General features: G+C 37.3%; 1 protein-coding gene across 5 annotated transcripts in view; it reads right to left on the reverse strand.

Moving 5' to 3' along the window:
• Positions 1-504: 504 nt before the first annotated feature.
• The window catches only part of PAX3 (paired box 3), a 79,325-nt gene continuing 66,612 nt past the window's right edge, over positions 505-13,217 (reverse strand). For 4 of the 5 annotated variants that reach the window (XM_030494584.1, XM_030494581.1, XM_030494583.1 and 1 more), the window contains 3 exons: positions 12,950-13,164; positions 1,160-1,406; positions 595-629 (listed from right to left, as the gene is read on the reverse strand). In XM_030494584.1, the coding sequence (XP_030350444.1) occupies positions 595-629; positions 1,160-1,406; positions 12,950-13,164 (497 nt within the window). Of the gene's footprint in view, positions 630-1,159; positions 1,407-12,949; positions 13,165-13,217 lie in introns of all 5 variants that reach the window. The other variant, XM_030494580.1, reaches the window with a different exon arrangement.

Genomic DNA, 13,217 nt, shown 5'->3' on the forward strand with positions numbered 1-13,217 from the left:
ACATTTATTGATAATATGATTACAGAAGCATGGTAAGGTAACCAGTAAGTTGCTCTGGAAGTCGTTCGCACTTATCCTAGCTTCCTATGGACTGTGACATTTCCTCTTGATGACAATTTCCAGTGTGTGAAAACAAAGAGGTTCTCCTGCCCTTGCTTCAGAAACTGAGCAGTTTGAAAGTTAGACTGAAGTCAGCACTGGATGTCAGATGAGTCAGAGTACGCAGAGCTCAACTGCTCTAAGTTTCAAAATGTTCCATTTGTCCCAACCAATGCACATTAATTTCAACAACAAAAAATGGAATGTTTTGCCAGGCAGTGACATTAAATACTGCTCTGTTTTGTATACCCACTCGTAATGAACCATGTCGCTTTTATTTATTCATTATTGCTTTTGGCCTTTGTCTTCTGTATAGCTTTATCCAGCCTTCAAAAGTCTACTAAAAGCTATGACTGGAGAGAAAATAACAATCCTGCTTCTCTCAATGGGACTGCCCCACTTTAGACTGCAGTGTGTTGAGAAGATCACTTGTATCCAAGCCTTGGAGTGAGACCGGAAGACAATACCAGGTTTAACTTGAAGTGGACAGTTCATTTATGCGATATCTGGCTTCAGATAATGAAAGGCACCTGCAAAAAAGCAAAAGAAACTTTTTAAGTCATACTGTGACAACTTCACAGCATGGGGCCATGCCAACTACAGGTTGACATTGTCATATTTAATACTGATATATCAAAGGAAAGGGACTAATATTTTTATTCCTAGGACAAGTTTGACAAAACTCTATGTATCTGGGATTATATACTGTAATGATTCTTGAGCTGACCTCATTAAGAACATGTGTTTCTAATAGTGGAATGCCAGTGGTTATTTCATTTTGGACAGCCCTTATGTTTTACCTAATGGCAATCAGGTTTCATGTCTCAACAATTAATAACATCAAGATGTTGTTGACATCACTTAAGAAAATAATTATGCAGCAGAAATTTTGCTTGAACAATCAGCTATCTCACCAGTGCACTCTGTTCACTTTGGAGTGAAGCAGTAGTGAGCCATTAGGATCTCTGCTCATAATTTTCTTTGTTACAGACAGAAAGTACAGACCCTTGATAAATGGGTACAGTATTGAACTTCACAATGCAGAAGTCCCAATACTCACTTTGTCCATACTGTCCATACTGGTAGCCTGTGACGGGGTCCATGCTGTAACCTGTGGAGCTGTAGGTTGGTGGGCAGTAGGACTGGGATGTAGGCAGGCTGTCTAAACTCTTCATATGATCTAGCCGCTGGCTGCAGCTGGCTGAGACAGTGGTGGTGGGCTCCAGACCCCCAGTTAAAGGGGACAGGGCATAATCAGTTTGGGGCTGGTGAGGCACACCGCCGTGGTTAGTCAAGAGTCCCATTACCTAAAAGGTACAAAAATAAGAAGAGTTAAAATATGTGAAGAACTGTATTGCTTACAAAACCACAGGAGTTGTCCAGTCTATTATCTGATTTCCTAAAATAAGTAGACCTGGTATTCAAACTATGCTTTGAGCATCTAATCCAAAGAGGAAGTGGAATTTGGTTGCACTGCCCACCAAAAAACCTGATGGCTAACAACCAATAAAAAGTGATACTAAGGGCAAATAAGCAAATATAGTTTTTAAAAGTTTTGTGATTTTAGAGTGCCTGATCCCATGACCCAGCTGGGATCTCTGCAGATGTTTATTCCTTGAGGACTCAATTATAAGACAATAAAAAGCTGCTTGTACACGAGCAGTTATGAAATCAGCAGTTAAGATTAGTTGAAAAGGGATGACTTGAAAATACGTACTTGTCCTCATAAAAGCACTGACCCTCTAGGCCATAATTTCCAGTAAAAGAGCAAAAAAATAATTCAAAAGCACCTGTGCTTTCAAGCACAAATGAAGGCAGCTACATTAATAAGTTCTTACTGTATAAAAGTCACTTGAACTATAGGTTGGTCTGCATTTCCTTTCCCAGCACATCTCTATAGCACATTTTGAAAGTAAGTATGACTGAGAGAATTGCTTACTTCTTCTGGAAATAGTCTGAAGCTTATAACAGATGGATGACATACGGCTTCTGCTGAAACAGCATATTATGATAATTTTCAGGTTGTTCTTCCTCCAGAAATGCATTACAAATATCAAATGTACACTCTTTGATGATCATTTTGCTTTACTGCACTTCTTACCATAAACTAAAAAGAAATTATTAAAATTGGAGTCTATTGTGTAAAGAATAAATTAATGCTCATAAGAACTTGTCTAATTCCTAAAGATCTGATGCACCGTCTTGAACTGTATTTATTTTTCATCACAAAAGAAAAGGGATTATTATCTGGAGGGAGCTTGTGGTCCCAGTTCTGAGTTTTGTTTGTTGTTTAATAAATAAATGAAACAAGATCCAGGGATCATGATTTAAACAGAAAGGAACACCTATCAAGGTCTTACATGTCTGATAAGGAAAAGAGCAAGAGGCACAAGCAGAGTACTTCAAAAAAAGATACCCAGATACCTACATCAAGAACACAAAACTGCATCAGATGCACCCAAGGCATCTCACAAAAAAAGAGAAGCTGAGAAAGAAGTGCAATTACTACTCAAAGCACTAGAATGTTCACTTTCATTTCACTAAGCAGAAAAACATGAGTTTAACTGATGGTATTTGCTGTTTCTCAAACCGAAACATTCATGCAAAAAAAAAGTTTCAAAATACTTTCAAAACACTTTCAAAAGTTTCAAAATCCCAAGACTTCATATAGATACTGAAATCTTGTAGCATTTAAGTTAAAAACACAAAAGAAGAATTTGGATTCCAGCTATATTTTCAATTTAATTCAAATAACCTTTTTAATGCACAAACCCTATTAAAAGAATCTGAGGTTAATAAAAACAAAAAAAAGACAAATTTAAAAAATCTCTGGAATCACCAGATTGAAAAATCATGTTATTTGCACGGCAACCTGCACAGCATTTTGTTCCCAACGCCCTTAGAATCTGAAATAACTGGGTTCTCAAGTTTTTATTCTAAAAATTGGTTCCTGAAAACTATTAAAATTTCTAAATATTATTTTAGTTAGTTTTTCTATTTTAGGAATTACAAATATTTTTCTTGCACCTTTGGAAAAATCTTACAGTCCTGAAAATCTAGCATGTTTAATGATCTGACATTGCATGAGCAGGATACAACATCAGAAACAATGTTCATTTAGGTTATATTAATCCTTGTCCTCTAAAATAAACACTAATAGAGTTAAAAGAAGAGAAAGATCCTCAAAAAAACATAGGTTAACTTAAACATTTACATTGAAAATTACTACTATGGAAAATATTTACGTAAGCACAGATATAATGGTTTTGATGACAACTTAAAACACACATGGTTTATCAGAAATCTGAAGTAAGTTCAGAGCCTTTTCCATTCCTGCAGAGCAACTACGTGACATCCATATTTACAGGGCTTTACTACATTCTGTTCCAAGTTCAAGATCAGGGAGCATGGGCTTGGCTCCATCACCCTTGCAGCCCTGCTGGAGTCCAGTGGCACTCCCCTTGGCACAAGCACTCTCACGTCACACACCGTCTCTACCAGGACTTCTAGGACCAGTTGCAGAGTTGAGCAGATAGCTATTTTACCAACTATGTACTTTAACTAGATTTTTTTTCTGTTTAATATTTTCAATAGACAACATGATTTGGACTTTGCCAATAAAAATAGTGAGCTCAAATACTTTGGAATTGGGAGTAGTTTTAGAGTTAGAGATTAGCCCGGATCCAGACCTGGTTTCAAAAGACAGTCAAATTTCAGTAGCATCTATAGTTGGATAGAGATTTATCTTCTCTGACAAACTAAAATGAGCATTTGATGAGATTTACTTTAAAAATTTTAAGTTAATTGGATAATAATACAAGTGTTTAGGCATATTTTTATTAAGTGCACACGCACCTAATAGAAGCTTGGGAGCAGAACTGACACAGTTCTCCGTCTCTGCAGTGGAGAAAACTGAAGTTGGAACAGTAACCATCTTCTCAGAAATATCTTCTCCAGAGGCTTTCAGCATCATCCTGCAGTTGATTAGTATCTAAATAATTAGATTTTTGGTCATGTCTGTTTTGAAAGCTACAGGAGAAGTAGCCTCAGGGCCGAAGTCTTTCGTACGGTATGTGCCATGACCTTATCACCCATACAAGGAGTTACAGGAAGGGCATGGCTGACTTTCACCTAATCAATTAGAAAGCCATTAATGGGCCACGTCCGTAAGATGCCCAGCATCCTCAGCTGAGTAGTGTACAAGAGACACATGAAGATCTGGATTTTGCAACTCAGATCTTTTCCTGGTAGTTCTAAATAAGTAAACAGATCTAATTGTTTTACAATAATTAAGGAAGAAAATGACTTTATTCAACCCTTATACCATCTATATTTCAGGAAAATATGTACTTCCCTCTGAATTACTTTGGGAAAGCCAAGGTAGTAATTGTCAGCCTCGCCTCTCTGGTTCCCAAAGAAGCTGAAAAGTAAATCAAGGACTAATCTAACACCTAGAAACAAATGCTGCTATAACTATTCAATTTATTTTAAAAAAGTATTCCTATACATGCAGAAAATCAGGCTGTAAGGTTTTCGGCTACATATATTTTGTCCTCATTATTTACAAAACACATGCAGAAATGTTGAAGCTGAGCTTTTGAGCTTATATAATAAACGACAGTATATATAATTAATAAAATAGTTCTATTCTGTTAGAAAACAAAAATGCAAATAGGAGCAAGCAAAGAGAACACAGTGAACTGCAACAACCAAACTCTACAGAGAAGTTTTCAGAGAGCACATCCCAAGCAATCCAAAATACTCATCAGGACAAATCCCTTGCTGATGGGGTCAGCACAACATCACTAGCTGAGGATACGATCCAGAAAGAGAAACTGAATGATGAAAGCCTCAAAGACCATGTAAGCAACATCTGGTCCATTATCAGCTATTAGAAAATACTTCTATTATCGACAAAATAAAGGCCATTAAACTGAGAAAAAGCTTATTCCATTTAAATGAAACTTTATGCCTATTACTGTGGTTGGTATTTTAGGATGTAGGACCTACCATAGGCACAATAAAATGCTCATATGTTTTAATTCATTTACGCATGCCTGCATTTAATATGCTTTGTGACCATGTCTGCAATTAATATGATTTGTGAGAAAAGAACATGTGCAATATTTTTTGGGTACAGTGATACATTTTTCCCCCCCCTCCTGTGAATGAAAGATTTAATGAAACAGCTCAAGGAAAATTGTTGGCAGTTAACGTATTAAGTTGAACTGACAGAATCATGAGTAAACTTTAGTGGAGTTAATGATATCCTCTTATCTGACCCTGACACATTTGCAGCATGTAATTTACAGAAGCTCTGTCCAGGGAATCTTGACAAATGCTCCTAACGATGTCAGGGCAATGTTCCATTCTAATGTAAAACAGATGTGGGTCAGATACCCTCATTCATCACTAACACTGAAAATTTCAAACTCCTTCCGAGATGAATGGCATTACCTGCTGTTAACTCTTTTCACTGTAGAAAAATCTCTCAAAAACAAAATATTGCACAAGAAAAAACACAAAAAGGATGGTTATGATGCATTCAAATGAGAGATTTTAGAAGATTAATTAAAATTAATTAGCTAGATGGATCTATACCTAGAGAATCCTAGAACCATGTTGCAGATTCTTTTTTTATATAAGAATATTTCTGCCGAGTGTATGAAGAAACCCAACAGAAAGAATTTTTGTGCCAAATAGCACTGGGAACCACATGTTTGGTTAATGAAAATAGGAGCAAATACATTGACCTTGAACATCTGATGATCTGACCTGCATACTCATATCAAATGAGACCTCATACTGACTTCACACCACTAGACATCAGTGAAATTAGAGAAGGTGCACTAGTGTACATTTAGGATAATTAAAAGGATAACTTGATCCTTCATGAATTACATTTTTATCTACAGGAAATTACTACTGTTCACAGCATTACCATAGTCTGTCACAAAACTCATGCCTTTTTTCAGGTGCTAGATCCTGGAGTAATAGGACCAGGTAACGTTACTGAAAGAAGCAAGAGAAGCTAATTCTCTAGCTCCTGGTTGTATGGAAAAGCTTACAAAATTTGATGACTGAAAAGGTAAAAGAAAGCCCAAAGATGATCACATAGTCACAATTTATATCAATAATATATATGGATCTGTAAGTATATATATAAAATAAAACATCTCAAAACTTTTTCAGGTGGTCACAGAGACTGCAGGCTTGTGAGTTTAAATGCTCAAATATGGCAATATTACTTACAACAGTTCATAACAAGCCTAAATTTGAGATTAGGTTGCTGTCTGCCTGTGAACTCTCCTCCTCTTACCTTCTACTCAACCCAAAATGCAAAAAGAGGATTCTGGCCATCATGAAACCAGCCCAAGTGCCACTAGCTGGGCTCTCGCACACTTTCCCCTCACAACTGGGATACATAGTTTTGTACTCTCTGAAAGCAAAACAAACAAAAAATGTACCTTTTTTTTTTATTATTATTAATTCAAACACTGGTTTTATTTTTTCTGGCAGGTGGCCAGGCAGATGGGATCTGCAAAGCTTTCACATGCGGACTCTCACCAAACTCAGCATTGACGTGTGGAGTTAAAAAACATGACAGACATGCATAACTGGAGGAATCCAACCAGTAAGGAAGGGTTTATTCATGAGGCTCACATGAACGTGCAGGCCAGGGCCTCTAATGTTAGGCTAATCAGCACTGGGGGCAAATAAAAGTGTATCTTGCTATTTTGGTCAGGGGAAGCCTCTTTGTATTCTAATTCAGCACTCCTTCTTTTATGTGAAAATTATTACTATTATTGACATCTTGGCAAAATGAAGGTAAAAATAAAACAGTTCTCTCTAAGAGAAGTAGGAAATTTTGTAGGAAATTGAACTTGGTGCATTTAAAGATGGATGCATTGTTTTCTAAGGACTGCTAAGGATCAAATTCTGCTCTTTCTGATCCCACTGCAACATATGCTTTGCACTGAATCATGCTGTGGTATTTTTAGTACCTTTTTTTTTTTTTAATCTAAAATATAGATCATAATTAAGGACTCAAGTGAGCCATCTGTGATTACTCACGATAAAACCCTCATTCATGCACCAGTCCTTAACTGAATAAATATGCAAGTATTCAGATTCCCATTGATATTTCTATTTTGCAAATTCATTAAAGAATTAGAAGTTCACCAGCACATGCCAGTCTTGCACTCTATGAAGGGCTGACTAATACATTCACTTAACAAGTGGTTTAAATTGAACTTCTACATGTAGCAACAGAAAAACAAAAATTATTCCGAGGGCTGCAGTGATGCTGAATACTCACCCTGTGTATATTCTAAATGGTACAAATTATTATGAAGATAAGTCAGTCACAGAGCAATATCATTAAAAACGGGTTAAGAAAACCATGAAAAAAACCAAACATGATGGCATATTATATATAGTGTCATTTTACACTGTTTGTATTTGAGGTATCTATATTTTTTATTGTATTTCTAAATATCTGTTCTTATGGAGTTACAGTAGAATTGGCTTAAAAGCTTCCAGAAACGTCCAGAGCTTTTTTGTACCTTCATGTAAGTTTTCTGAGCGAAGAGGAGACCTTCTGAAGGCTGAAACTCCAACCCTCCTGCCCCAGCATTTCTGACATGGTACAGATGGAGGAAGGAGTAGGCCCAGAGAAGTTAAGGTGGACATTCAAATGTAAGGTCACCTGTTTATTGCAGTCGTTATATTAATATATTTTATAGGTTAAATTATCTAAACATGTATATTAATAATATTTAAAATGTTACAATATTTACAAAAAAAATAATGTTATGATTTTTGCATGATAACAATCACGAAAATATTTGATCTCATATATTTGTACCCACAGAAACAAAAATAATCCCACTGGCTGATTTTTTTTTAATTTTTTTTTTTTTATTAAAAACCCAAACACATTACAAAACAAAAACTCATATTCATAAAAATTACATCATATGAATTAATTTTCTTCCTCACAAAGAAATCCCTGATCTCTGTCTCATGTTCTTGAGTCATTAAGTGAAGAGCTCTCAAAGCCAAGTTCATTGTGACAGAGATCATGAGCTTCTCATCGGTGTAGGACATGGATCCAAATGAAATGTTTTTGTGGGCAGCTAGTTGGACAGTAATTCAACAGAAAGTACTAGAAAAAAGTATAATAAACTAATATTTGCTTTTTTCCCCCCTCCTCTTGTCCTTCTTAATGAGGGAATGCAAGTTTTTAGCCACTGGTTCCTGTGTTACCCTTAATAACAGGGTTAACGAGACAATACAAACATATCTAGCTGGTTCGACAGCTGCCATCAGGTACATACTTCAGGTTAATGAAAACCAAGTGCTCTCAAAGACTAAGTCTTAAGATCTATCTCAACAAAGAGAGTTACGGAATAATTCTTAAACTCAGGAAGCAAAATGTTTTAACAATAAAAGAAAGAAACCTTGAAACAGCTTGCAGCTTTACTACTGTTCACAGAATAGTCTGGAATTTTCTTATCAGGGTTATTCCTGAGCTCCAGGTAATGGCATGAGAACTGCAAACTTAGTTAAAGACTGTTATGATCTTCTACACAACCCGTTCAACATTCAATCCGCTTCTCATTTTGAAACTGCAGCCTTTAAAGCTACTGGCTTGACTCAGTTATGGGGAAAGATGATGAGGAAAAGGAAAAAGCAGATCTGAGAAGTGTTCTAGACAACAAGGAGGAGAAAAACATATGTTCAGCAGGAGACAAGTTATACATATTTGTTCTTCCTCCAGTACAAACTTCACACTGTAGTCCCATTTAAACCTGGGTATCCTACAGGTTAAACACAGGAAGGAAGTGAGCTCACAGGCAGCAATGGGAGCAGAGCATTGCTGCTCCACCTGAATCCACAAGCACTCCAAAACTGTGAACTGCCTGAACCACCTGGTAGAGGGCAAACTGCTACTTTGACACTAATAAAAACCACATGACAAGGTCAGGGGATGCCTATGTACACCGGAAAAGCCTTTTTCCTTATCTTAAATGAAGCAGTTCAAAATATTGATATCCTGTCTTAAAAACAATCTGCTCTCTAGTAAGACCATACACCTGCAGTTGTGAGACAAGTGCTTTTGCAGTCGCTCTTCTGCTTCACATTGAGGAACCAGTAATGACCGCTAATGCTGTGATCAGAAAGTGACACGCCAATTCAGAAGCACACTTAAGTCCTGTAGACACATATTAACACATAGATATTCTACTCCTTAATAATTTTGACTTAACAAATGTTTGTTTAAGGAAAATGCACTGAGCAACTGAAACCTAATTTGAAAAGGAAATACAATATTCCCATACACATACACATGAAAGCCAAAAAGCTGCATAATAGGCATAAGAAAACATAAAAATATGCAATTTACATATATTACACACTAATAATCTCCATTCTGACATTATATTGAAAGAGCTGTGGCTGAGACGTCAAGCTTGCAGTTGAAGTTGTATTTTTCATGAAATACAAACAAGGACACTCCTGGCTACCAGTTCCCTGAGACATTAATCCCTGTCTTCTTCCTGGAAAAGTCAACCCTTTGCAGGTCTGTAAGACAGAGGTTCACTCACCACAGCCAGGTAGTAATGGGTAAACCAGATGAACAAGGAGAATAATCAGTCATCTGGAGGAGATCTGCAGACCTTGTCTAGATGTTAGCAAGTGCTGAATATTAATAAGATGGACTCCTTCTGTTCTCTTATTTTTTTAAACAAGAGCAACAACATTTTATTATGCAGCCTGCAAGACAGGTATGTTATGGAGCATTCCGCTTCCTAAAACTGACCAAGACATACAGCCTTCTCCAACTTGCTAAGGCTAACACAATAAAAAATAAAATTACGGCACACTAGCCATCTCCATTTGTCCTCCCAGCACTTGCCTTAAACAACATATTTGTACATCATATTCAAGAACAAAGTTAGAAAGGAAACATCCAGTATGGAAAATGAAGCTTTGCAGGGGGTTTGCATGTCGGACCCTCATTTGGAATAAATTGAAGTTAAAGGAGAAAAGGAGGCTTAAGTCTGGTAAGAATATGATCCTATGAATCTCAATATTAGATTTTATTCTGCACGTTCTAAGATTGGGGTTTTTTTAAATCACAAAAGATTATTTGGGCTTCAAAGTGTCGTCCCCCCCTCCTGCTGGAGTCACCATAAATTCAGCTTTACACACAGCCAGTCCAGAGCTCTTGCCTGCCAGAGAGACATGGATGGGTGGAAACATTATGCTAATTGCTCACACATCCCAGATTTATTGTGGTCAAAAATTCACTGGCTAGTAAAAAGACCCTCTTTCTTTCTCATCTAAATTCCACGCACACAGGCAGGGCACTGCAACATGCCCACTCAGCAGGAAAACTCCTGTTTCTCTTTCTTCTTAAAATCCCCAACACAGAATTGGCTTTCAACTTTCCAGCCACTGTTACCTCAGCTGCTAGGTCAGCACCTGCGTGTCTGCGGGAAGAGCCCTGAGGAAGTGTGACAGGGGGATGCACTGCAACATACCCCACAACTAAGGGGCATTTCACACACTAACTTCTCAACATACATGACCAACGTCTGAGGCTCTTTTGGGCATAAAGACATTCACTGTTTTGCTATAGTCCCACAAGTTACATGTCTGAGGCTGAATCACTCCCTTACACAAACAGAAATTCTAGGTATGTCCCTTTATACATACATACATTTTATACATATCTCTAAGTCCTTGTTTAGGCCCCAAAACTGTTTTAGAGGAGCTCTTGGTAAAACTGCATGAATTTACGGCTGGTTTGTTTGTTTATTTGATAGAAAGATCTTTATCAGCCAGTGAAGGTAATCATTCAGTTGCCAAGAAGCTGTTCAAGATCTAAATGGATGTAAGTAATCTCCTGTATACATTCAGTGATGACTGCATGATGTTAGCTTTTGAGCAACTGGCCTTTCCCTAAAGCTGTTGGTAGAGGTGCAGGACACAGGAGCTCCAAGCACTGGGGTAGAAAAAGGTTTCAAAAGTCTAAGGAAAAAAGGCCATAACAACTGAAATTTCATAGCAAAAAGACAGGGCTGGGTGTAAAGCATCACAGTAGCTGATTAAAGTCATCTAATCTGCTCCAGGATCTCCTTTTGATTATATCAAACCTCAAATCAGCAAGATTATGGGGGGAGGAAACCTGGCCTCACTTTTTTATCCTGCTTTGCCTAGACACCATGAGATTTCTTTACTGTTGTGCTACATTTCTGTGTCACAGACAATAAAAGCTTTGTGAAAGGAAAGAAAAGATCGCGTTTTCCATAGCCAGGACCAACATACATTCAAACTGACACAAACAACTACTTTTGATAGAGTAACACTGAATCGCAGAAAGATACTTATGTCAAAAATGTGGAAGCCTTGTGCACTGTGAAACTGGCCACTTAAAAAAAAAATACATATACATAAAAAAAGAAGCAACTAATATGTCATGGCTTTTCTTGGAGATTGCATTTAGAAATAAGAATCCTTTAGAACAAAATTCATTCAAGTCTTGTTGAAAGTACATCCGTTTGTTTTTCTGTTGGTATTTTTTTCCTGAGGTTTCAAGCCATAAAGTTTTGTACCCCACTCTATGCTATAGGAATCTGTGAATCTTAATTACATTTACTGTTACAAAAAAGGGTTTATGAACTTTTGCCTTTGGGCAAAAATGTTTATTTCATTGCCTTTGTTATTCATTCTTTTCAACTCTAGTGCCTTTGAACTTTTCAGCTGCACAGAGTTATCACCGTTGCACAGGAACCAGGAACTGTACTCCCGAGATGCAAACCACAAGTTGAAGAAAACGAAGGAGGCAAAGATATACGAGTCGTTATTTTGGCCACCCTTTGTGCCATTAAAATCTCATTTTCTGCCTATTAGAATGCCCTCTCCCTGCTTAGGCAGTGGTGATAGTCGGTGATTAGTGTGTAATTGAGTATAATTGTCTTTTCACTTTTCATTTGTGTCATTCTGAGCTTCTCTCTGTTTTTCTAACCACTGAGAGGAAAAAAGGGTAGAAAGCAGATAAAGCTGTTAAAACTCTCACTTGCAGCCCTGAAGAGATTCCTGATTGTAATTATAGATTGCATCCTCTTTGTGACTTCTCAGAATTTAGTGGACATTGCTTTCCAAGCACCTGGGCAAAGCTCTCGCTAATAAAATAAACTACCATCTATTCAAGCTTTAACTAATAATGTCAGCTTCAGATGGATGCCACGTGTAGGAAAATTTAACCAACCTTTTGACACTCAATTATCAAGGCAATTTATTAACACGATTTCCTAAAAAGAGCTCACACAAATTAGAAAAACAATTATGGTGTTCATGCATTTATATATTGCCAAAGAGCAGTAATAGTCCTAATTTATGTATTTATAACTCGATTATAGCTCATCTCAATGCACACTGCTCAGCCCTTGGAACTCTCCTCATACAACTTGCCTGTAATTTTCCTGGACCATTCGGTGAAACCTTGGTGAGGTTATCTTAAACATATATTCACAGAAAAACTACATGATCTACTTTCTGTACCTAGCCATGGACCTTCAGGAGAATAGCAGTAACATTACAAATGTTTGGCGACTGAATTTAAACATGAAGACTGCATGATTACATTATAAATCGCTGGAAATTAAATATAAGCTATGACTCTTGAAAAAAGAAGGAAACTAGCAAACTGAAATCATGTGGCTTGTATAAAGAATACATTATGGTTTAAATTTGGCAATTCATTATACTGTGGCCTGAGGGAATAGACTCTTTGGTTCTGGTATACAGCAAATCCTCTGTCTGAAAACACAGGACTGACCTGAGGTGAAAGGCCATTGCCAATGGCAGGGTTCATGGGATTTGAGGGCCCGGATGGAGGCACAAAGCTGTCTGTATAGCTGGAAAATCCATGCCTGGTGCTGGGTAGGCAATAGGCAGAGCTGCTCTCTGGATTTGAAGGGAGGCTGCTTTGGTGTACAGTGCTTGGAGGGAGAGGCTGAGGTCTATGGACGGTACTGCTTGGATCAGACACGGCTGGAAGCAAAAGAAACATGTTGATATGTTTTCCCCTTTTTTTCTGGCATAAT

Source organism: Strigops habroptila, chromosome 8 (genome assembly GCF_004027225.2).
Source record: "Strigops habroptila isolate Jane chromosome 8, bStrHab1.2.pri, whole genome shotgun sequence".
In the NCBI taxonomy this organism is placed as follows: domain Eukaryota; kingdom Metazoa; phylum Chordata; class Aves; order Psittaciformes; family Psittacidae; genus Strigops; species Strigops habroptila.